Source organism: Vulpes lagopus, chromosome 3, assembly GCF_018345385.1.
Source record: "Vulpes lagopus strain Blue_001 chromosome 3, ASM1834538v1, whole genome shotgun sequence".
In the NCBI taxonomy this organism is placed as follows: Eukaryota; Metazoa; Chordata; class Mammalia; order Carnivora; family Canidae; genus Vulpes; species Vulpes lagopus.
This window is the reverse complement of record NC_054826.1, coordinates 139820450-139846265: the sequence shown is the minus strand read 5'-3', so window position 1 is coordinate 139846265 and position 25816 is coordinate 139820450. Positions and strand designations below refer to the sequence as shown.

Sequence of the window (25816 nt, the reverse complement as noted above, 5' to 3'; positions counted from 1 at the left end):
TTGTGCTGCAGAAATATTCATCTTTGATTACAAAGTGCTGCCCAAGACCCTGCTTGTATAACAAAATACACAGTATTTTCCCCTAAAATATAAAATATTTTTATTTTATACTGAATACTGAAAAACTCTAGCACTAAGGTTTAGGATAGGGTATCATGGTCCTATAATAATTAACAATTCTGATGCTGTATAGATGCAGCCTACATTTATTTCAACATGGGAGGGTAAAGGAATGCCATACTCCTAAATACTGGCCCTCTGTATTTTACTATTTGCTTCCTTTGTTTGTTCATTGTGTCCCTGGAGGGAGACAAAGTGGGCACAAGAGAGAAGGAGGGAAAGGAGTAATACTTGGAGCATGTGCTCTAGGACCTTCGTCACATTCAGTTTTCCTCCTGGTAGATTGTGAAGCTGGTATTTTCAGTAAAAGAGAAACAATGTTAGGTCTGCTTGAGAAGAAATTACTAGAGAACCTCAAACTTAGGCTGTGAAGCAGATTGAAAGATGCTCAACAGTTTCATGTTTTAAGAAGTTGGGGATATAAAGACATAAACGCTGAAATGTGATAAAACCAGGGTTCTCATGGGAAAGAAGATTGTTTTGAACCATTTCTTCCTCTACCGAGGTTTGCTTTTCAGCTCAGAGTTTTACATTCACTCAGCTTTGTTTCTATTCTGGAATTTCTTTTTTGTACTATTTGGAGACGGGGGCTCAAAGCTACTTTCTGAGAGAATCGTTACTCTCCAGAGGAAGAAGAAGTCTCTAGGTGGCTTTCACTGATAAGCTAATTAAACCACAGACAGCCCGGGCTTTTACTGGAGCATTAGCTATAGATCTTATGAAGTATTCCCAAGTCCCGAGGAGCCAAGGATTTAAGGCTTTCCACAATGAATGTTTAGGAGCACGGGTTCTCAATCTCGGCTGCATGCTGGAAATCACCTGGGGGCTTTAAAAAAATACTGACATGACACCAGAGACTTGGATTTAATTGGTTTGAGGCATGGTCTGGTCAATGGTAGTTTTAAAGGCCCTCCAGGTGACTCTAATGCTTAGCCAATATTGAACACTACTGTTTCAGAAGATCTGCAGGCCCAGCTGAATCCAGGCCACAGCTGACTCCATATCCACATCACCTGAGAGGCTGATACACTAGAGATCCCCAGGCCCAACCACACCCAGGCCTACTGGATCAGAATCTCTGGGCGTGCATCCCAGAAATGTGCCCTTTGCACAAATGCTATAAGGGAAGGATTCCCTTTTACACCAGTCTGAGAATCACTGTCTAAAGGTGTTGTAAAGTGATTAGTTAGCAATGTAAACACTGTCAGGTGTATGAAAGAAATTCTCTTTAAAACTGCTATCATCTTGGGGATCGCTGGGTGGCTCAGCGGTTGAGTGCCTGCCTTTGGCCCAGGGCGTGATCCTGGGGTCCTGATATCGAGTCCCACATCAGGCTCCCTGCAAGGAGCCTGCTTCTCCCTATGCCTGTGTCTCTGCCTCTCTCTCTCTTTCTCTCTCATGAATGAATAAATAAAATCTTAAAAAAAAAACTACCATTTCTCTGGTAAAAAGAGCACTGCTTTATTTATTTATGATAGTCACAGAGAGAGAGAGGGGCAGAGACACAGGCAGAGGGAGAAGCAGGCTCCATGCACCGGGAGCCTGATGTGGGATTCGATCCCAGGTCTCCAGGATCGCACCCTGGGCCAAAGGCAGGCGCCAAACCGCTGCGCCACCCAGGGATCCCCAAGAGCACTGCTTTAAAAAGCAATAATCCTGAATGATTCCCACTGAAAATAAAATTGTTGTGTTCAAAAATTTCTGAGAATAACTGCACATTATATTCCTTGCTTAGAGCAAGTGCAGAAAGGTGTTGGGATCTGCAGCAGAGACTGGGTTTCACTGTAACTCAGTGTCTCTCAGCACAATGACATGAAGCTCCATGTGAGTCTATTAATATTAATGGACTTGCGTACTTGGTGGATGCGGGTATCCATGTTCTTTATCTTTAGTTTCTTAACCTCCCTAACTCTAATGACCTGTGGCACATGCTCACAACTATATTCCCAACCATCAACCACATTGAAAATGTAAAGCCCCAGGGCACCTGAGTTACTCAGGTCGTTAGGCGCCTGCCTTGTGCCCAGGTCATGATCCCAGCGTCCTGGGACTGAGTTCCACGTCGGGCTCCCTCCTCAGAAGCCTGCTTCCCCCTCTCCCTCTGCCCCACCTCTGGCTTGTGTGCTCTCTCTTACTCATATTTTCTTTCAAATAAACAAATAAAATTTTAGAAATGTAAAACCCCAGTTTACCTCCTGTCCTACCTCCTTTATACTACAAAGTTTCTTTGGCCATTTTTGAAATTTCCCAACCACTAATCTGTTACTATGCTCCAGTGCATCTTGTCCCTTCTCAATTCAATTTCTTTTACCCTCATTCTGGATCCTACCTGAACACTCTTTAATGGAACCCTCAAGTCTCTTGCCTCCATGCTCTTATCTCACCTGCCAAACAAAATCTTTGAAAAAGCTGCTTCCTCTATCTTCCTCATTCTTCTCTCTCCTCCTCACTTGGCTAACAGTCCTTCGGCTGTTCCTTGAGAGGATGCTGCAAGCATTTCTACGTTTAGGTAGGTCACCCTCTATGCCCTCCTCTAGCACAGCTCTCATCACCCTGTCCCATATTTGCTCATAAGATTATTGATCTTCCCACTAGACTGTAAGCTCATGGATCCTGGGAAATGTACCATAGTGCTTCTTATTTGGTACTTGTTACATATCTCATATATTATAAATCTAATTACAAGTAAAATTTTACTACATATAACAAATGATAATAAGAAAGGTAACTCTTCCATAAATTGTACCCAGGCCTTGTTTTACACTGGCATTTTAATCACCTAATTGGATTACTATTTCATTTTTCTTTAACTTTTTAAAATGCTTTAGATTTGCTATATAAGCACCTCAGTGCTACTTGACAGAAGAATCAGAGGACATGGTAAGGGGTCAAGTGCATGACAAATTCTTGTACAACCAGGAGCTGATTAAAACTCATTTTAAAACTTCCCTTTTTTGAGGACATGTTGTTGTTGAGCACTGGGTATTATATACAAGTGATGAATCATTAAATTCCACTCCTGAAACCAACATTACACTATATGTTAACTAACTCAAATTTAAATAAAAATTTGAAAAAAAATTAAAACAAATAAGTAAATAAAACTTGCCTATTTTCACCAGAAGGTACCAGTTGGTAAAAATCTAGATGAGTCACAACAAGATTCATTTCAGAACCTTTCAAAACCTTAAGTATCATGAGCCATGACACAGATACTTTGGAACATTTTTGTAAAGGTAAATATACATTTACTATAAAACCACAATCCCTATTCCTAGGTGTTTATCCAAGATTTAGAAAAATATGTATGTACACAAAAACTTGTACATGGATTTTTATATCAGCTTTATTCATAACTGTGAAAAACTTAAAAAAACTCAAATATCCTTCAATTGGTGGTACATACATATGACAGAATAATAGCAATAAAAAGGAAAAAAATAACCTACCCGTGTAAATTATAACATAAATTAATTTCAAATGCATTATGCCAAGTGGAAGAAGTCAGATTCAAATAGCTACAGATGGCGCGCATCCATTTACACAATATTCTGGGAAAGGTAAAACTATGGGAACAGAAAACAGATTAGTGGTTGCAGGAGTTGGGGGTTGAAGGAGGGGTTTGACCAACAAGGGAAAGGAAGGAACTTTTTAGGGTGATGGAAATGTTCTATAACTTGATTATGGTGATGATTATATGATGGTATGTACTTGACAAAAACTCATAAAACTATGTGCCAAAAAAAGAAAGAGTTTTATAGAATGTAAAGTATGCCTTTAATACCCTCCCCTCAAATATTGAAACCATTAGCTACAATATGAACTAAGTCTAAAAGCCAAATGGTACCTAGGATTTGGTTTGTCAATTATTGAATTATTGCTTCAATATTTCATTGTTTCAAAAGAAAAATATAAAATATATGTATGGGAGGATATTTAAAAGATACAAATTAAATGAGGTACAACATTTATTTTTGACCTATGAGATTGGTGAGGATTATTAAAAGTAATATTCTCCATTGTTGGAGACATAAAAATATGAATCACACCAAAAGCCTGAAGAGTACTCATCCTTGTTTTCTGAGCATTTCCACTTCTATGGAAGTGGAATTTATTCTTAAATAAATTATTAATGGAACTTACAAAGATATCTGTTTTAGAGATGTTAACCCTATTATTGTTTATAATTATGGGAAATTGGAAGTGGAAAGAATCTCCTATGCCTAACAAAGGTAGTGGTTAATTTATATGAATTAGAACTTTTTCAATATAATTGTGTAATATTGTATAGCAGAGTGATTATGAGCTTGAGCTCTTGAAGTGTGATAAATATGAAACATATTTGGAAATGGAAAATGGAAAATACAATTCTGTATTCTTGTTTCAGAACACATACCAGGTGTGTAACCTTGGGCAGGTTATTTAGCCTTTCTATATCTCATTCTCTGTAAAACAGAAATAATAAGATATACTTAAATAGTTTCTATAAAAAATAAAACGAGGCCTGGGTGGCTCAATTGGTTAAGAGTCTGCCTTCGGCTCAGGCCTGTTCTCAGGGTCCTGGGATCAAAACCACATCAGGGCCCCTGCTAAGCAGAGAGTTTGCTACTCCCTCCCTTTGCCTCTCCCTCAGTATCATGCTCTCTCTCACTCTTTGTCTCAAATAAATAAATACAATCTTAATAAATAAATAAGATGATGTTTAATGTGTGAAGTTCTTTGCAGACACATATTAAGCTCTCCTAAAGATTAGCTTTTACTCTTATGCTTGATATGAGTATTAGATTTATTGATCTGTATTCATATCTTTGATATACTGTTGTCCAAACAAAAGCAGACTACAGAAAAGAACATCCAGGGAAATCCCGTACTATATACAAATCCACATATAGACTCACGGGATCATCAAGGCTACTTAAGAAAGTGTTTCCAGGGCCAACTCAGTCAGTTGACTCTTGATTTCAGGTCAGGTCATGCTCTCAGGATCCTAAGATGGAGAGAGGATAGAGCTGGGGCAGTGGGCACCATGCTTAGTGGGGAGTCTGCTTGAGATTCTATATCCCCCTCCCAATGCATGCGCACACATGCACGTGCACATTTTCTCTCAAATGAATAAATCTTTTTTAAAAAAGAAGAAAAAGTTTCCAGTGATCACTGTGGTGGGATATGGATAGTTTCTATCTACCTTTGTTTTGCTTGCCAGACTTTGACATTTTAAACAATATACACAAATTACTTGCTTCTTTGATTGAAACAACAAAAAATTATGGTTGTTTCATAAAACTGTGAATGAGTTTATTGTTTATTTTCCTAGTTTTATTAATATAAAAGTTTACATTTTCTCTACAAAAAGCATTCATAGTGTCACGGTGCTCTTGATCGGTTTTGAAGGCCTCCATACGTGTCTCTAGGACAGTCCACCATTTGGGAACAAATCTGAGAGAAGAGGGGAATGAATGGGTAGGAGCTGTCTCCTATGTATAATTAATTGTGTGTGTATCAAGGATTATTTTTTAATCTATCATTGTTTTATTCTCTCCTTAACTGCTGACTGCAAGAATCACATAATTTAAAGATGCAGTCATCAACTGTATATTTATTCACACAAATAAGATGAGGAAGCATGTTTATATTCAAAAGTAATTTATTGAAAAGTTGCTTTTATAAAAGGCCAATTTAGATAACTGAAAAAAATCTGGCTTTTATTCTTTATGTAGGATATTATGATTTATAAATAGTGTGGAAAAATACTAAATATATGGGAACATAAATAGGAAAAATGACATATGGCAAAGTAATAACAGAATGCATTAGTTTTTCTAACCTAAAATGTTGATGTCTGTTGGAATTTTTAAGCTTCCCTTCTCAATTGACTTTTTTTAAGCAAAATTAAATTTAACAAATGAGAACAGAGTACAGCATGTAAACACTCATTTACTTCAAATATTTTTCATTAGTGTTCAAAGCTTAGATCGAGGAAAAATGCCTAAAATATGAATATATTTAGTTTCACTAACTATTCCAATATCTGATCACTAATAAAATTGTTTTGACAAGGTCCTATATAACATTTATATACAGTTCAGCAGTTCTGTAAAACAAAGATTTGCATTATAGGAAAGCAACTAAATCTTAAATAGATTGCCGTAGTTATTCATGCACAGCATTCTGAAACCTCAAAGGAATTTATCACAGAGAGCACGTAATGCATAATCATATTTGTCTTGGCAAGAAACCACAGGATTGTTTTGCTATTGCTATGACACTAATGTATGCAAAATTTTATACTATAATATTTTCTGCCACTTGTGCTATGTATGTCATAGAAAATCTGTATAAACTTTTAAGTCTATGAAATACATCTATTGGAGTTTCCTAGTCTGAGATAAGATGAAAATCCTATTAAGGGAATCATATTATTGAAGGTGGGAACTAACTTGTGCTAACCACCTACAATGTACCAAGAAGTTTATTTGTGATCTGTTAATTCCAACAGTTACCCTACAAGGGAGTCATTATTGTACCAATTTTTCAGTTAAGGAGGAATAATTTCTTTAATCCACCTAGTTATTAAGTAATCAAAAAAGGCTTTAAATTCAGGATTTCCAGCTGTAAAAGCCTGGCTCTCCATTTGCCCCCCACCTCCACTCTGCCTTAATTTCAGCTCAGGCTTCTCCTTGACCCTTGTGATTTTATAATCTGCAAAACAGTAAATGTAAAGGTCAATGCATATGCTTCTCATTGTGAATTCTCTTAGAATGTTCCTATGCATATTATTTTCCCTTGCAATAGCCATGGGAATTAAACATGGTAATTTCCATCTGTAATAATACACACATGACATTTTTAGATTTTTGGAACTGTCATCATGGCTTACCACTTTCATTTAGGTGATAGTTCTGTTAATCAGGGTGTGCTTTTACACTATGAGCTTCTTGGGTAGCGTAGGTTGGTGAAAAGTCCCTTACCTAAAATACAAAACTGTAATCTTGGAAATTATCCCTATCATTCGTGTTATTGGCAAAGGGAATTCCTTTTGACTCACTTGATAAGATCACTTAAACCTAAGAAAAAATAATGCCTAGGTTTAGATAGAAACAAAATTATTTTCTCAAAAAAGCATCTATTATACCTGGTTATATTCACTAAGTTAACTCTCAAGATTATTTCAAATTAGCTCTAAGTGATTATCGTGGCCTAACTGCCTTAACACACGTATGTAGATATAAACTCTTAGATTTATTACAAATACACCCTTTTCTATCAAATACCATTCATCTTCATATATATTTAAGAGTTTTTTGTTCTTTTGCTAAATTATTCCTTTCCTTAGATTTTCTTAGAGTTAAAATCAATAATACAGATGCACACATTATTATTTGCATATGCTTACCTATTCAAATCTGAATGCCAGTGGTTTGCCTTAGAGTGAGAATAAGCAGAGTGAAAGAAAGAAAGAAAGAAAGAAAGAAAGAAAGAAAGAAAGAAAGAGAGAGAGAGAGAAAAGGACAAAAGTGCTCAGTGCTTTGCTGCTGTGATGAATGCAGCTTGACCCAGGAGAATCCCTGGAAGGAATGTCAATGTACTCCTTATTCATTAATTATAGACAAAAGAAATCTCTGAAGAGAAAACAGGCAAATGCCACAGATGCAAGGTCAGCCTGTACCCGGGAGTGAGAGTACAGGGACAATTTTCTTAGTGACAGCCTGCCTAGCAGTTAGCCTTTTCCACTGTAAATCATTGGGATAGTTAGATAACTCCTGCTATAGATTGAATGTTTGTGTCCTCCCCAAATTCAGTGTGGAAACCTAACCCCCAGTGTGGTGGTATTTGGAAGGAAGGTCTTTGGGGAAGTGATAAGGTCATGAGGGTGGGGCCCTCATGAATGGGATTAGTGTCCATATAAAAGAGACTCCAGAGAGCTCCCTCACTCCTTCTGCCATGTGAGGACACAGGAAATGGGCTCTCGCCAAGCACTAGGTTTGCTGACATCTTGATCTTGGACTTCCCAGCTGCCAGATCTTTGAGGAATAAATTTCTATTGTTTATTTGGCACTTAGATATAGCAGCCTGAACACACTAAGTCAACTCTTTTGACCAGAATTGGCATCTAACTAAAAACAAACTTTGCCAGAAGATGACTGGTCAATCAAAATGACATGACATTTTCTTTCTTTGTAAGTATCCCATAAAAGACTCTTCATGAATTTTCATCAAAAGTGGCAGAATCTTTGAAAAGATAAACAAGAGTGACAAGCCTCTGGCTAGACTCATCAGGAAAAAAGGGAAAGGACTCAAATAAATAAAATCAGAAGTGAAAGATGTATTATAACTTGTACCACAAAAATACAATGGATCGTAAGTGAACAATTAGACACCAATAAATTGAACAACCTAGAAAAAATGGATAAATTCCTAGAAACATACACCCTTCCAAGATGGAATCATAAAGAACTAGAAAATCTTACTAGTAGGAAGATTAAATCAGCAATCTCCTTTCCTCCTGCCAAACAAAAGTCTAGGACCAGAAAGCTTCACTGGTGAATTCTACCAAATATTTTAAAAAGAATTAATATCAATTCTTCTCAAACTCAAAAAAAAAAAAACAGAAGAGGGAAGAACACTTCCAAACATATTTTACAAAGCCAGCGTTACACTCTGATGCTGAAACTAAAAAGAATACCACTGGAAATATCATAGGCCAATATACCTTATGAACATGGATGTAAAAATCCTCAACAGAATTTCAGCAAAACAAATTTAGCAACACATTACAAGGATAATTCAGCATGATCAAGTTGGATTTATTCCAGGGATGCAAGGATTGTTCAACACCCACAAATCAATTAGTGTTATATACCACATTAACAAAATGAAAGATAAAAATCACATGATCATCTCAATAGATATATAAAAAAGCATTTGGCAAAATTCAACATCCATTTATGATAAAAATTCTCAACAAAGTGGGTATAAAGGGAACATATCTCAATATAATAAAGACCATATATGACAAGCCCAAAACTAACTTCATACCCAATGAAAAAGCTGAAAGCTTTTCCTCTAAGATCAGTAACAAGACAAGGATGCCACTATGACCACTTCCCTTCAATATAGTATTGGAATTCCTAGCTAGAGCAATTGGGCAAGAAAAAGAAGTAAATCCAAACTGAAAAGGAAGAAGTAAACTTTCACTACTTGCAAAAGACATAATGCTGTATATAGAAAAAACTAAGGACTATGCCCAAAAAACTCTTAGGACTAATGAACAAATTCAATAAGACTGCAGGATACAAAATCAATATACAAAAAAGTCAATATACAAAAATCCACTGCATTTCTATATACTAATAACAAACTATTAGAAAGAAAGATGAAGAAACACTTGCAGTTGAATAAAAAAGGATACAAAGTGTAGGATTAAAATTAATCAAGGAGGGAAAGACCTGTACACTGAAAACTACAGGACAATAATGAAAGAAATTAAAGAAAGCGAATAAATGGAAGGATAATGAATAAATGTTCATGGATTGGAAGATTAATACTGTTAAAATGCCCATGCTACCCAAAGCAATTTCCAGATCCAATGCGATTCTTATAAAAAAACTTTTTTCTTTTTTTACAGGTTTTATTTATTTACTTATTTATTTCTTTATTTAAGAGAAAGAGAGAGAGAGAAAGCATTAGCAGTGGGGGAAAGGAAGAAGCAGAGAGAGAAGCAGACTCCCCACTGAGCAGGGAGCCTGATGTGGGGCTCCATCCCAGGATCAGAGATTATGGCCTGAGCAGAAGGCAGACCAATGACTGACTGAGCCACCCAGGCATCCCTTTATCAAAATTCCATTGGCATTTTGAAACAGAATGAACAATCCTGAAATTTCTATGAAAACACAAGATTCTGAATAGCCAAAGCAATTTTGAGAAAGAAGAACAAAACTAGAAGTATCAGACTCCCTGATTTCATACTATATTAAAAAACTATAGTAATCAAAACAGAATGGTACTGGTATAAAAATGGACACATATGTCAATAGAACAGTATGGAGAGCCCAGAAATAAATTCATGAACATATGATCAATTGATTCATGACAACAGAGGCAAGAATGGACAGGAAAGGACAGTCTCTTCAGTAAATAGTGTTGGAAAAACTGGACAGCCACATGTAAAAGAATGAAACTGGATCGTTATCTTACACCATACACAAAAATTAACTCGAAATGTAAGTGACAGTTGAATGTAACACCCTAAACCATAAAACTCCTAGAAGAAAACGTAAGCAGTAAGCTCCTTGACACAGATCTTGGTGATGATTTTTTTGGCTCTGACTCCAAAGGCAAAACCAACAAGAGCAAAAATAAATAAGTAGAACTACATCAAGCTAAAAAGGTTCTGCACAGCAAAAGAAACCATCAGAAAAAAAAAAGGCAACCTACTGAATGGGAGAAAATATTTGCAAATCATATATCAGATAAGAGGTTAATATTCAAAATATGTAAAAAAATCATCAAACTCAACAGCAAAAAGATTAATTTTATGAAAAAATGAGCAAAATTCTGAATTTTATTTTTTTAAAGAAGACATAGAGATGGCCAACAGATACATGAAAAGATGCTCAACATCACTAAGCATCTGGAAAATTCTAGTAAAAATCACAATGAGCTATCACTTCACACCTGTTAAAATAGCTATTATCAAAAGACAAGAAATGACAAGTGCTGGCAAAGATGTGGAGAAAAGAGGGGACTTGTGCACTGTTGGTAGGAATGTGAATTGGTGCAGCCACTATGGAAAACAGTATGAAGTTTCCTAAAAAAAGTAAAAATTGAACTACCATGTGATCTAGCAATTCCACCTCTGGGCATTTATCTGAAGGGAAATGAAAACACTAGTTTGAAAAGATATATGCACTCTCATGTTCACTGCAGCATTATTTACAAAGATATGGAAACAATCTAAATGTCCATTGATGGATGAATGGATAAAAGATATGTGGTAAATATATACACAAAAGACTATTATTTAACTATCAAAAAAGAAATCCTGCCATTTGCAACAATATGGATGGACCTTGAGGACATTATGTTAAGTAATATAAGTTATACAAAGAAAGACAAATACCGTATTATCTCACTTATACATGGAATCTGAAAAATCAAAACTCATAGTCACAGAACATATCAGTAATTGTGAAAGGCAAGAGGTGGTGTGGATGGGCAAAATGGGTGAAGGGAGTCAAAAGATGCAAACTTCTAGTTATAAAATAAGTCATGGGGGCATAATATACAGTATGGTGACTATAAATAATGTCTTCAGTATAAGAAAAAAATTGTAACTATATGATGATGGATGTTAACTCATTGTGGTGATCATTTTGGGATATATATATATATATAAATATCACATCATTGTATTATACACTTGAATTTACTATAGTGTTATACATCAATTATACCTCCATGAAAGAAAAAAGGGTGAAAAGGGGAAAAAGGTGGCAGAGAATACTTTCCATATATTTATTTCTCATTTGCATTGACCTCTAATAATTTGCATACTTATGAACTTTGCCCATTTTTCAATTAGGATGTTTCATTACAGACATCAACCTTTGACACAAGTATTGCTGATATTTTATACTTTGTTATTAGACTTTTTAGGTTGTTTTTAATTATGTTTGATAACTTTTACTTTTAAAAATGCTTCAACCTATATTTTTCTAGTTAGCAATGTCAAGAACAAAACAGTGGTACTGAGTCCTTTCTTTATAAAGTCTGGAAATCATCATAATTTTACTTTTGTTGGTATTATCTAGGATGTCTGTCTCATTTTGTCATTATTATATTATTTTATTTTTTAAAAAATATTTTATTTATTTATTCATGAGAGACACAGAGAGAGAGGCACAGCCATAGGCAGAGGGAAAGGCAGGCTTCCCTGCAGGGAGCCTGATACAGGATTTGATCCCAGGGCCCTGGGATCATGACCTGAGCCAAAGGCAGATGCTCAACCACTGAGCTACCCAGGTGTCCCATATTATTTTCTTTTTTATATATATTCTCCTTAAATAAATTTTATATTTTTTTCTGGTTTGTTGTTACTATATTTACCATAGCCAATTCTAACTAATTCCTTATGTAAATGGTTTCCATTCTTTCTACTAATTCATTCATATCATGACTTTGCCAATTTGAGAGCTCCAGATATTGGTGTGTTGTTCAGTTAGCTGGTAAACATCTTCTGGTAATATTTCAGGATAATATAATTCCTGAATTCTTGCATATCTGATATTTTATGGTTATCTTAATACTTAAATATCCTTTCTGGTGGGAATAGAATTCTTATGTCACAAACTTTTTCTTTGAAAACTCTAAAGACATTACTCCTTTCTATTCTGGCATCTACTCTCTTTATGGAGAGAGAAGTCTGAGGCCAGTATCCTGTCAGTCTAGAGTAGATAACCTACTTTTTCTGCCCTGGTATGTGTGTTAGTTTTCACTAGGTATACTATATTATAACCTCAAAAGTGCAGTGGCTTCCAACAACAGATATTTCTCCCTCATACCACAGGTTGGTGGTCAGGTTCTATAGATCTGCTCCAGCCATCTGGTTGGGTACTCTTCTGCTTCTCGTGTGTCCCCATTCTGGAGGGAGCAGCCTTATCTGGAACATGGACTTTTCCTGGGAAAATGTCCAGGAGTAATAAAGTTGGCAAAAACTCTTAATGTTTCTACAAATTTCTGATTGGTGATGCATAATCAGGTTCATTAACATGTTATTGACCAAATCCAAAATAACCGGAGCAGGAAGGATATTCTGCCTACAGAAGGGGGGTAGTTAATAAGTGGGAACAACAACAACATCTCTCACAGAATTTATAGGACTCCTTCTTCAGTGTTGAAATTCAAAAATTTCACTGAGAAATATCTATGTTTTAGTATATATTTTAATTTTACTTTGTATCTAGTTAACTTTTCTAGACTAAAAGTATTTATTTGAAAGAAAAGTCTCCTTAATATTTGTCTCTCAATATTGCTATAGTTCTATTTGTCCATTTCTTCTGGATCTACAATGATTCATATTAGACAGTATGTCTTCCGTATCTGTTATCTTCTCTCAGGTCAATTTTATTTTCTTGTTCTTTTACTATATATGCTGAAACCTGTCCTTAATAGAACAGATATGACATTCTCCAGTGTGGATTTTGTTCTTTAGGGTTTATACTACTGGTTTCCATCCTGCCATAATGTTACCTGTTTTCTTTTTTTTAAAGATTTTATTTGTTTATTCATGAGAGAGAGAGAGAGAGAAGCAGAGACACAGGCAGAGGGAGAAGCAGGCTCCATGCAGGGAGCCCAACATGGGACCTGATCCCAGGTCTCCAGGATCACGCCCTGGGCTGAAGGCAGGCACTAAACCACTGAGCCACCCAGGCTGCCCAGTTACCTATTTCTATTCTTTTTTTTTTTCTTTTAGTTACCTGTTTTCTTAATTAGTTTCCTAGTTGTACCACTGTGCCAGCTATCTTTCATCTCTCATTTCATGTATTTAATTTCATTGACAGTGAAAAGAAGATGCTACCTACAATAAATACCTATAATAAATTTAATTAAATTTCCTGTAGTTAATCTTCTGTTTCAAAAAAATATTCTAACTCTTGAGATGTGTCTTTCTCATTTTAAAGTATTTAAATAATTATCCTGATTTTTTTATCGAATCATAATAGATTTAGCTCAGTTTGTCTTCCTAAAACGAGTGGGAGAAGATTCATCAAAGATCCCCAAATTGTTCCATAAATAGTCAAGGAATCCTTACCTTAGATCTTGAGCTGAAAGATGATGAATATAGATTTATAACATTATTTTGATTATTTGATGAGTGAAGTGGGAGAAGAAGCTGAGACTATAGGAAAATTACTTTGTTCCTATATCGTTTCATTCCCAAGGTTATTAGTATATCAGAGAGATTGCTAATCTCTTCAGCCTAACCGCTACTCCAGATAGATGTAGTCATTGGAGCTAGTTTGTTTTGTTTTGTTTTGTTTTTTGTTTTTGAATGAAGGTTAACTCTCCATTCCATCTTATAGCACACGTTTAATTGAGGAAAAGAATTCCTTCATTTGCCATGAACCCATATTAATAAGAAGCTTGATCAGAGGGAAAACTTCTTGCCTGAAGGCTTTCTTTTGTCATGTATTTGCCTATTTGCTAACCCAGTTTCAAAATGGTGTTGGTTCAAGGAGCTGAAATGTACTGTAAATAGAATAGACTTCTTCTCTCAAAGATTGCTCCTATCTCTATCTTTACTCTTTGAAGTTTTGGTATATTACTGGGATTCTATAGGATTTTAGCCAAGTCTGCAATATTGAACTTTTTATTGGCAAGGAAACATTTTAATCATCCTTTCATGACACCCTTCAAACTGGATCAACTTATATGCTATTTAAAAGAAATGACTAAAATTTTATCCTATCTAGTTTTTACTCTTCATGACACCGCTATTAATATATTAATTCTTACTTCACTCTTGCTAATATGAGGAACTAAAGATAATGAATATGTAAATGTTTCCATCTCCACTTCCCAGAAGGAGAATCAGATTTTTGTTTCTTGGACTCCCAAGTGTAATTAATATCTTCATGTATTTGGAGACATCCTGAGGCCAGCACCACTGAAGGTTTTGTCTAGGATGCATGGGCCCTTGAAGGCAGGAGCCAGAAAAAGATGAGTCTGAAAGGCAGTGGCATGACCTATGAAGAAGACTGGTTCCCTGGGGCCTTTGTGGGGTGGGAACTTTGTGGCTCCTATAAGTAAGAGGCACCTGCACAAAGCTTGTGTGCAGGTTCTCAGGACAGATGGGACCTGGAATGGGGATGGCTACAGGTTGGACTCTAGCCATGAGAGCATAAAGGCCTGGGAGCCACCACCATGCTCAATTCAGCAGAGAAGAATAAACCAAACAAACAGTTTTAAAAGGATCCTTTTAAATCCTTATGACTCATAAGGAAGGAGCACAGGGATTTAAATTACTCTGAGGGAGTTTTTTCAAGCGACTTTGGTAAATCTGAACATATTGGTGGTCAATACGAGGAATCATAACCAGAACTTCCTTAGATTAGCTTAAGAAAACTGGATAATTTTTAAAAATTGTAACTATTTTTGTTACACAATTATTCATGAATTATTCATTATAGAAAGAAAAAGAAAGGGAAAACAAAAGATAGAGGAAAGGGAGGCAAGGAGGAATGAAAGGAGGGAATGAAAAAGGGAAAGAAACCAATCTGGCCCACTATTCAATTGCTTATTTAGGTTTAAGCATTGCTTTCAAATTGGTATCCAGTTTCTCTCTTTTTCTTTTCTCTCTCTCTCTCTCTCTTTCTCTCTCTCACCTACATGCTCTTTTGTATCCTACTAGAAAGAAATTATCTTGTGTGGTAATTTGCTTAGCTGGCTTCATCATACACATAAATCATACACACACACACACACACACACACACACACACAAATCTTTACAGGGCACCTGGGTGGCTCAGGCAGTTAAGCCCTTGATTCTTGGTTCTGGCTTAGGTCAGGATCTCAGGATCCCAGGATCCACACTTATCGAGCAGTCAGCTTGTGGCTTGTCCCTCTCCCTCCCCCGCTTTGCTCCCCCCACTCCCTAGTTCAGGGGCACATACAGACTCTCTCAAATAAATAAATAAATAAATAAATAAATAAATAAATAAAATTTTTAAAAAACAAAAAATAAAAACCCCTTCACAATATATATCTGAAAAACTTTCCACACCTTGATTTACCCCATCCATTTCAACTGTTAAATGGTAATAATAACTGGCAATGATTAATGGCTTTACAGATTCTAGACACTGTTCTAAGTACTTTACTATCAGCTTACTGAACTCTCACGATGGCCATTCTATGATTGAGAAAACTGAATCAGAGTATTCGAATAAGCTGCCCATGGTCAAAATTGTCCCAAATTCCCAACCAGTCTACCTCCAGAACCTGTGAGCTGAAACACCACATTATAATGTACTGGGTTCCATTACAGGAATGTAACATATAGCGAATGTAATCATTCACTACTGATAAACAGACTTTTATGATTTGATATTACAAACAGCTGTAATGAAGTTACTGGCAACTTAAATATTTAGTGGACAATGAGATATGATGGGCCAGTTTCCACAGATGATTAATTCTTTTCATAAAACCAAATGTAATGAATGTTCAGATTTACTTAGCTTTCAGAAAAATCATGACTTTTCCTCATAAACTACGGTAATTAAGTATATGACAAACTCCCTATAATTAAGGGATAAATTGCTGGCATAAAAATAAAGAACGCTGGCATGCTGTAATTACTCTGTAGCTTACAGTTTATCAAACATGTACTCTGAACATAGGAGGTTATATAAGTACATAACTTCTAAAAGAAACCCTTTGCCTTTTCCACACAAAACTGGCAAGCAGAAAATGATAGCTTGGCATAATACATAATAGTGCTCAAACTACTGCATGTCTGCAGACCAAACTTTAATACTGGACTCCCTTCCTCTCCTCTGAGAGCCAGTTTCATGAACCTAATGTCACTCTCCAACTATCAATTACTAAGATCAAACAGTGGGAAGAGTTTTGCATTCACTTGTTTCCCATTGTGAAGTACGATGAAAAGCAACATATTTACTCCAAATACTCCTTATCACATAAGAAAGAGAAAGCCATCGTGGGCTTCCCTTAAGTGATGGCCTTCCTCCCTTTCTGGCTGATGAGCCAAATACATGTCCTCTCAGCAACAGAGCTCTGCAGGGAAGTCTGAGATATGTCCCCAGGAGCTGGATTTGTGATCTTCCCGTGGTCTGTGTGATGCAAGAACAGACCCTGCACTCTGCAGACAATGTTCTGCCTGGAAACAGGATGAAAAGAACGGGAACAAGGTCGGAGCTCAGGAAGGTCTGTGCCAACACACTTCGGTGGGAAGTAAAAATAGGGCACATGAATTTGTTGTAAATAAAAAAAAATTAATGAAAGAAGTTAATGAACATTGATATCTTGAAATCTATATACTCTAATAGAATATTTTTGCTTTCATATTTTAAAACTTACTAAATAAATTTGCATAAATTCAACAACAGGAATTTATGATCATGTTACATATAAAAGGGCATAATGGTATATATCAGGATATTTGGCAATGCTAGGGGGCTACTGAAGAACCCTTAAATAAACAAATATGTTCTAAAACAGAAGACAGTGATTATTGTTCAAATTAACTTCAGAGGTATATGAAATGAAGACTAATTGTTACCCTGACCATTGTCTTCAAAATGTCTAATAGCTCTTCCTAAATTCTATTGCTATGTTTAATCCTTGAGTTAAAAAAGATCTAATTTTGTACATATTATTCAGTTTTTAAAAAAATCTGCATCTAGAAATATCACATTATAGAACTTTGTTCCTTATCAATAATGTGGACTTTCACAAATTACTTAACTATTTAGGAGTTTAGTACAATGGGGACATTTATTGTAATCAGGCATTAGTTAAGCCACTGTGGAAAAAGAGATGAAAACAGTCCAATGGTTCAGAGAAGAAAGAAGTTTATTTCTTTTTCAGAACCATCTAGAGTGTGTCTGTGGACTGCTCCCTGAGCTCAACCAGGAACTAGGCTGTCAAAGTGGATCGGCTATCTCAAAAAGCTAAAGATTATTTCCAGTCATACTTTTTCTACTTGATGAGAAGGGTGAGGAGAGACAGAGACAAGAGTCTTCAAGCAATGAATCTGAGGTTGCACTTACCACTTCTGCTTATACCCCATTGGTCTAGACTTAGCTGCATTGCCTACTTGCAATGGTAGCTGGGAGATACAGACTATGTATGACTGGGCAGTGGGGGATGTGGCTAAAATTGCATTGGGGAATTCAATTATTAAAAGGAAGAAGGGAAGATGGACTATTAGCAGCATTTGCTACTATAAAAATTGTTGTAAGGAATGAAGTTATACTTTCAGAGTATAGAAGTGTATTTGCAGAATTTACATAAGCAATCTGCATAGTACTTGACACATATTGAATACTCATTAAATGGTAGTTATTAATATTTTCTTCTTATGATGATGATGATGATCTAGTACCTCTATCCTCAATGTAATGCTTGAATTCCCTCCACAGAATCAAGGATAAGTGATAGTTTAATTATTCTTGAATCCTTATAATAAAAGGAATTTCCTTAAAAAAGGAAATTTCACTGCTCTTAAGGAAGCCATCCCATTTTTAGAGTTTTTCCTTCTTTCTAGATATTTTATCTTTTTATATTTACTTTTCTGAGTGCACTAGCAGAGTGCACCTCTGAGGCACTAGCAGAACAAATAGCATTCCTCTGCCATACAATAGTCCTTCAGATATACATGGAAAGTTATTGTTTCTTTTATGAGTTTTCTTTTTCTCTAGTCATTTTTTATTCCTTCAACAGTCTTTCATAATCTGTGACTCTGAGGCCACTCACTGTCCTGGACACATTCGTTCACTCGTTTAACAAATATTTGAGTACCGACTACTCTATTTTATCAATGCTCACCTTAAAACTATGTCACCAAGGGCAGTATATGGTGTTCATGCTACTCTGAGCACAGCAAATCATCAATCCCCTCATTCAGGATATTATGTTCCTTAAGTGGAACTTAAGATCATATAACACTTGGCAGCCGTAACACGCTGCTGACACACACCAAATGGTAACCTACTATACCCTCTGAGCCATTTTTTGTTTGTGCAGTTACCCTAGATGTACCCTACCCTACATGAACTTCTTTTTAAATCCAAATATAAAACATTTGCTTTATTCCTAGTTGTTAATTGTATCCAATCTCTCAAGAACTTTTATTCTTTCAACCAATGTATTAATTATCCCTCACTGATTCATCCATCAAAGCTCCTGATTAGCATGTAATTGATCTCTTCATCTAACATATTGATCAAAATGTGGATATGGATAGGGCTGCTGAGAAGCATTTAGTAACCCTCTGAGCAATCATTGAACCAATTACAAATACAAATCATTGAACCAATTACATAACTGCATCATCATTTAAGAAATACTATCCTCTGTAGCTCTCAGATGTCTCAAGACAAAGTTTTGAGAAAAGTTTTTGTTAAATACTTGGCTTCTTATTCATTGCTATGCCCAGTGAAGCCTTGACTTGCCATTCAAAGTACTATCTGGTCCAGCTCCATTCTGCCCAACCTGACCCTTAGGACCTCCCTGATTAGGAGGGCATGACTGGTGTTTTCTTGCTGCCAGACCTTTATATAATGAGATTCGACAACATTTATTGAGCCCTGTTATGTCCTAGGCATTATACTAAGCAGTTTCTCACATAAATAGAGCATGGGAAAAATGGAATATATTTAATGAAAAAAATGCATGTATTCTCAAATAGAACCTTATTATTTCACCCATGCATGAGACCATCATTGCACAATGTTCCTTATCTCAAAGTTATGGCAAAGCACAGAGCATATTCCATGTATAGATACTCAGCCTTTAGCATTAGGTATTCAAAGAATTATTTTCGATGCAATATGCATTTTTCTAAGATGATGTCTTCAGTGACTAAATTCTTGCTAAATACCACATTAGAGTCTAAATTTGCTTCACTAAATAAAAAATGACTGTGCAGGAACTCTCAGAAATGATTATTCATTTGCTCTAGATAACAATCACATTTAAGAATTTAAATCATGAATCACCTGTACAGATGTTACCTTTTCCAAAGGACTTTCTACTCGAGGAATGCTGATCATTGGCATCTGTGCCAGATTATCCATGTGTATATGTTCATTTTCTGGTTGTCTTCCTTTGAAATTATTTACCACACACACAACCTAAAATTTCAGGAAAAAAATGCGGTTGAAGCAAAGCCACACTCCCTGTGACTATGACCTTTGTAAGTAGCTTAATAAATTGAATCATAGTACTAAAGTATAAAAATTACTTAAGTATTACATATGTAACTTTACATCCATATTTATCTTGTATAAATTTTAATAGTTATTCCAATGCAAATGTGTTCAAGAAAATTTATCGAATAATGTGTAGCTCAGTTAATAATGACAATTTCATTATTCCAAATTTTTCATTAAATTAGATTATAGTCAATGCTCAGATCAATCTATAAATAACATCATAGCCTTATAAAAATTCATAGCAAGCTAACCTTTCCCTAATGTGGCTAACCTACAACTTAATTTAAATGCTAATTATTTCCCATTGCTTCAAGATCATTACATTCATAATAAACCTTCTACAATTGGCACTTTCTAATTTAGTAGCATCCCTTTAATTAACCTAGTTTATTGTCTATTATTGTATCCCATGTATACTTGGCATTTAAACAATAGCTTACTGGGGCTACCAGTGAAATAGAAGACCTTTTACATAAAGGAAATTGACCCTTGTTTCAATTGATTATATTCCCATAGGCGACAGTATTTGAACTAAGCCAGAGGTTCTCATACTTCGGGTTACATAATAATAAAGGCCCAGCACTGTTAAAAATGCACATTCCTAAAACCTTCCCTGAAGATTCTGATTTTGTAGATGATGGATGGGGTCTAGAAGCTTCTGATGCAGGTGAATCATACTGTAAGGAATAGTAAATTAACACAGGAAAATTACTTGCTATATTTACTTATATTAAGCAGTGGATGAGATATTCTTTTTTTTTTTTTAAAGATTTTTAATTTATTTATTCATGAGAGACACAGATTGAGAGAGAGAGAGAGACAGAGACACAGGCAGAGGGAGAAGCAGGCTCCATGCAGGGAGCACCACGTGGGACTCCATCCTGGGTCTCCAGGATCAGGCTCTGGGCTGAAGGTGGCGTTAAACCGCTGAGCCACCTGGGCTGCCCTGGATAAGATATTCTTGAGCCTTCTTTTGCTGGGTTTATAGTCTATTACCAAGCCAAAACCCAGAACTTACTTGCAGTTATAACCTAACATTCATTTTTAAAAAGGATAAATGCTTAATATATAATTACACATTTACATTGTATATTTTCACAAATGCTCCACTGGAAAGCCTTTTCTTTAGTAGGCCTCATTACTGAGTATTTTCAAAGGCCAATTAGATCTTGATTATTCTCCAGTTTTTAAATAAAATTAATAAATCTACAAAATAATAACACACACTATGAAACTTTATTTCAGAAAAAAAATCTCCCTAGTTGTGGAATACTTATTATACTTCCATTTCCATGAATAATTACAGATCAGAAGCACAGATCAAAGCCTACTAATTTGATACATCAACTTTATCAGTGCCATTAAGATCTTTAAAGTAAGGGATGGTACAGGCTTGGAGATGGGAACTTGATAAACCTAGTATCAAATGATGACCCTACAAAAGACTATAGGGCAAAGACTTCCCTATAGAAAAGGTCAGTAAATTTTGGTTATAAGGGAGGGGCACAATAGTACATATTTTTGGCTCTGCTGGCATACAATCTCTGCAGCAGCTATTCAACTCTGCTTTTGATGTGAAAACAGTCATAGGCAATTCATAAATGAATGGGCATGTCAGTGTTCCACTGTAAATTAAAAAAAAAAAAAACACAGCGGGTTGAATTGGTTGCAGTTTGCTAACTGACCACTGCTTAGAGTACAAAGAATATAATCAAGAATTTAGCCAATAACAGCATAACAAGCAAGCAGTTTCACACTCACTCCATGAAACATACACACATATTTCCCTTCTCATTAATATTATAAATTAATGAAAGATTAGGCAGATGAAAAATATTGCTACAAATTCTTGTGAAGTAATATTTATTGAAATGAAATAACTATGTACATAGATGTATGGAAGTCATGAGATGAAGAAAAGTTCATCTAGAGTTAATATGGGCTTTTGAAATTAGTATAATTGCTTTTTTATATTATTTAGGTTTCGTAAACTCTTTGAAAGCTTGTATCAGTTATGTCTTTGCCTTAATTGAGGGTTAGGACAATACCACTGAAGCAGCTGAGAATTCAAATGCCACTATTTAAACACCTAACAGATAGTAGATATTCATTAAATAGTATCTATTAGCATAATGATTATTCATTACTGTTATTATTTAAATTATAAGGGAGGAAATTGCCAAATCTTCTTCAGAACCATTTTCAAATATTTAGCAAGTTTTGCCTGCTAACATTCACAAGTATGGAACTGATGTCCTATTAGAAAAATGGACATGGTTGGGGGGCTCCTGGGGGGCTCAGCCCATTAAGCATCCAAGTTCTTGATTTTGGCTCAGGTCACGAACTCAGGGTTGTGGGATGGAGCCCTGAGTCAGGCTCTGCACCCAACATGGGGTCCTGCTTGTCCCTTCTCCCTGTTCCTCCTATGGCTCTCTCTCTCTCAGATAAATAAATAAAATCTTAAAAAAATAAAAAGGAAAAATCCTCATAGGGGAAAGCAAGAGGCTTGGTGTTTGATCCTGAGTCTGTATGTTCTTAGTCCTCTGGGTCTGAATTTTCTCAATTTGTAAGAGAAGAGGTTGCAATATCTTACCAAGTTAAGTGGTAAGTGGACAACCATTCCTTTGGTTGTCAAAGATATGAAAAATTCAACAAATGTTCAAAGTGAAACCCAAGATCTGCCTATCTTTGGACCCCCCCCCTATAAAACTTGATTTTTTTCTGGATTCTGTCGGGAAAACAACCCCCACACTCCCTCTCCCCTGATTACACAAGGCTGAAAACTTGGATTTATCCTAAGGGATGAATATAGGATTCTCCTATATTCAACCAGTCATTCAATTTGCTCAATTTTCCTTCCTAAAACATACTACTTTGGTTGATGTGAACCTCTTCCTTAGAGGGCTTCCTTATAAGCTCTATGAAAGCAGAAATGCTCTTCTTCCTCTTCCTCTTCCTCTTCCTCCTCTTCTTCTTCTTTCTTCTTCTTCTCCTTCTACTTCTTCTCTTCCTTCTCCTTCTTCTTTTTCCTTTTGCTCATCATTGTATTCGCAGTACCACAGAGAATGAATAGACTAACTAATGAGCATGTGTCCAGCCAAGAATTCTCAAGTTTCCCAATGTTCCTATATAATTTAAAGTGACATTCCTCTGAAACACTCTGTTTTTACATTAGCAGCTTCCATGTGTATAATCTTATCCTGTCCTACAAAACTGACACTAATAAGTTACCACTACACATGTATTTTTGTGTTCTTTTGCCTTTGGTGATGATTTATTAATCAGATCTATTTGTGGTCATTTTACCTCTTCCCTTGCAGCAAGTAATACATGTGTTTTGCATGGAGATAAGTGCATGGGCTCTGGTAAAGAGGCTGGGCCTTAACACCAGCCTCTTTGATTTACTCACTCTGTGAGCCTGGGCAAGCCACACAATATAACTAAACCTGCTTCTTTTACCTGCAAAATGAGGAAAATAACTGTATCTCACTGTGCTGTTGTGAGGATTAATTGAGTTAATCTAGTAAAGATTACTCAAATAACTCTTACCATTATTATTACATTACACAGGATAATATGACAAGCTCTTGATGTGCTCAGTAAACTTGAACTACTAACTTGACCCTGGGCATCGTTTTTGGAAGCACTTTGAAGCAGACATTTGTTCAGCATGTATTTGTTACATAATATTAACCAATCTACAACTATTGTTCACCTAGTATTTGTTTTGCATTTTCTTAAGCATGGGGATTCGTTTCTCTAACTAAAGAAAACACACAGGGGTGGGAGTGATCAACAAGACAGGATATAATTCCTCAGGTATAATGTGACAGGCCAGACTTTGAGTGCAGTGGAAACTCCAGAAAAATGGGAGAACCAGGTAATCAGGGACACTTCCTGGGCAAGTTAGGACTTGTCTGAGAACAATCTCAAGTGCAAAAAGGATCTGAATAGTCATCAAAAGTGAGGACCATGATCTCCAGAGCCTTCTCTGCACCCCACACTCAACTGTACCTACAGTGTATGAGATTTCATTTAACCCTCAAAAGAGCTTTGGGAATAACATAGTTCCTCCATTCATTCATTCATGCATCAAATATTTCCTGAGAACCCCCTATCTACCAGACCCTGTACTGTGTACTGGGAATACACAGTGAGGAAAACAAATAAGCGCCTTCTCCACGCGCAGCTTACATTCTAGTGGGTTTGACAGCAAAAACAAAACAAAAACAAAAACAAAACTATTATATGTGGCATATTAAAAATTGAAATATCCTATGGATAAAAGTGAACAGGAAAGGAGGAAAGGATTCCTTGGAGAGGGAAAGCCATTTTAAATACAATTCTATGTAAAAAAAAATGAGGAGCCAAGTGACCTGTTGAAGGTCACATATGCACCATATGGCAAAAGCAGGATTCAAACCTAGGTTCACATGACTCCCAGACCCCTGTTTTGCTCTGTAAAAAAAAATATGGAGGAACTGGCATTCTCACTGGGTCAAACATAAAGGCGACACAGAACCTGTCTGCAAGGCAAAGGAAGCTGAGTGGATACATAATACAGGATTTCACTGCAAGGAGGGGAAAAAAAAAACTGGGCTGTGAAGAGTGCAGCCAGATTACTGATGATCCCAGAAGCCCAGTGGGACATATCTGAGTTTAATGCAGCAGGAATGAGGTTTGTTTTGTTTTGTTTTGTCTTGTTATTAGCAACAGCTTATGTTCTAAAGAAGAGAGGCAGAACGGGAGGTATTTGGAGAGTCTGAGATGAGGAGCCAGTTAGGAACCTAGAGATAGAAGACAGGGAAGAAGCACTAATCTCGAAAATCGAGTATAGTCTCACAGTATACACTTTGGTCAGAATGGCCAAGACATAAAATGTGGAGGAGACATTTTGTAGTGGAAATAAACTGGGATCAGATGACTCACCGGGTGAGTCGAGAAGAATGAGTCAAAGGCAGACACTAGACATTGGGCCCGGGTGACTGGGGGATGTGGATGCCTTTAACCAAGACATAGAGTCTTGGAGTAGGTTAGTGCTCATTTTATTCTGGAACCATTTCAGAGTTCTGCACACACTGCAAGATAACTGGAGACACCCCAGGATGTTGCAAGCCAGAGCTGTAGTCGCTGCTCAGAATAAATATTCTATTTGCCCAAATGAGAAGCCTGGGAATCATCACAGATTGCTCCCTCTCATTCACCTCCATCATCCCCAGTGTGCCATCAAGCTCCAAACCTTCTGTTTCACAAACCTCCCAGATAGCCTCCCTTCTCTCTGTGCCCATGGAGGCCTGATTGGCGCCATCTTATTTCCCTGCTTCCGCACAACTTGCCTCCCCTACCCTCACCTGGAGTTTTACTTTTCCAGCAAAACTAGTTTCAAAATGCAAACTGTATCGGAGAGAAGGGGCTGAAAGGAAGCAAACTATCAATTATGGAACTTATTTCAGTCATTCATGTGGCCATTTGTTGAACATACACCATCCCGTTTCAACTTTTATGTCCTTATAAGCTTTAAGGAGGCTGTCATTAGCCTCATTTAAAGAGGAAGAACCTGAGGCTCGGAAAGGTAAATTGGCAATGGCACAAACTGAGTGAATAAAGAAGCTGAGATTCAACCAGCTTTAACTCACTTGAACTCTGACAGTGGCTCTCAGATCATCCACATTCAAAAGAAAAAAGCCCAGATTATTCTAACCTACAAGGCCATACAGAATAAATACCCCTGTATTT

General features: G+C 36.3%; 1 protein-coding gene across 1 annotated transcript in view; it reads right to left on the bottom strand.

Annotated features, from left to right (window-relative positions):
- The window catches only part of PLPPR5 (phospholipid phosphatase related 5), a 121214-nt gene that overhangs the window by 12884 nt on the left and 82514 nt on the right, over positions 1 to 25816 (bottom strand). Inside the window, exon 5 of the mRNA XM_041750720.1 lies at positions 19880 to 19999. Within this exon, the coding sequence (XP_041606654.1) occupies positions 19880 to 19999 (120 nt within the window). The remainder of the gene's footprint in view (positions 1 to 19879; positions 20000 to 25816) is intronic.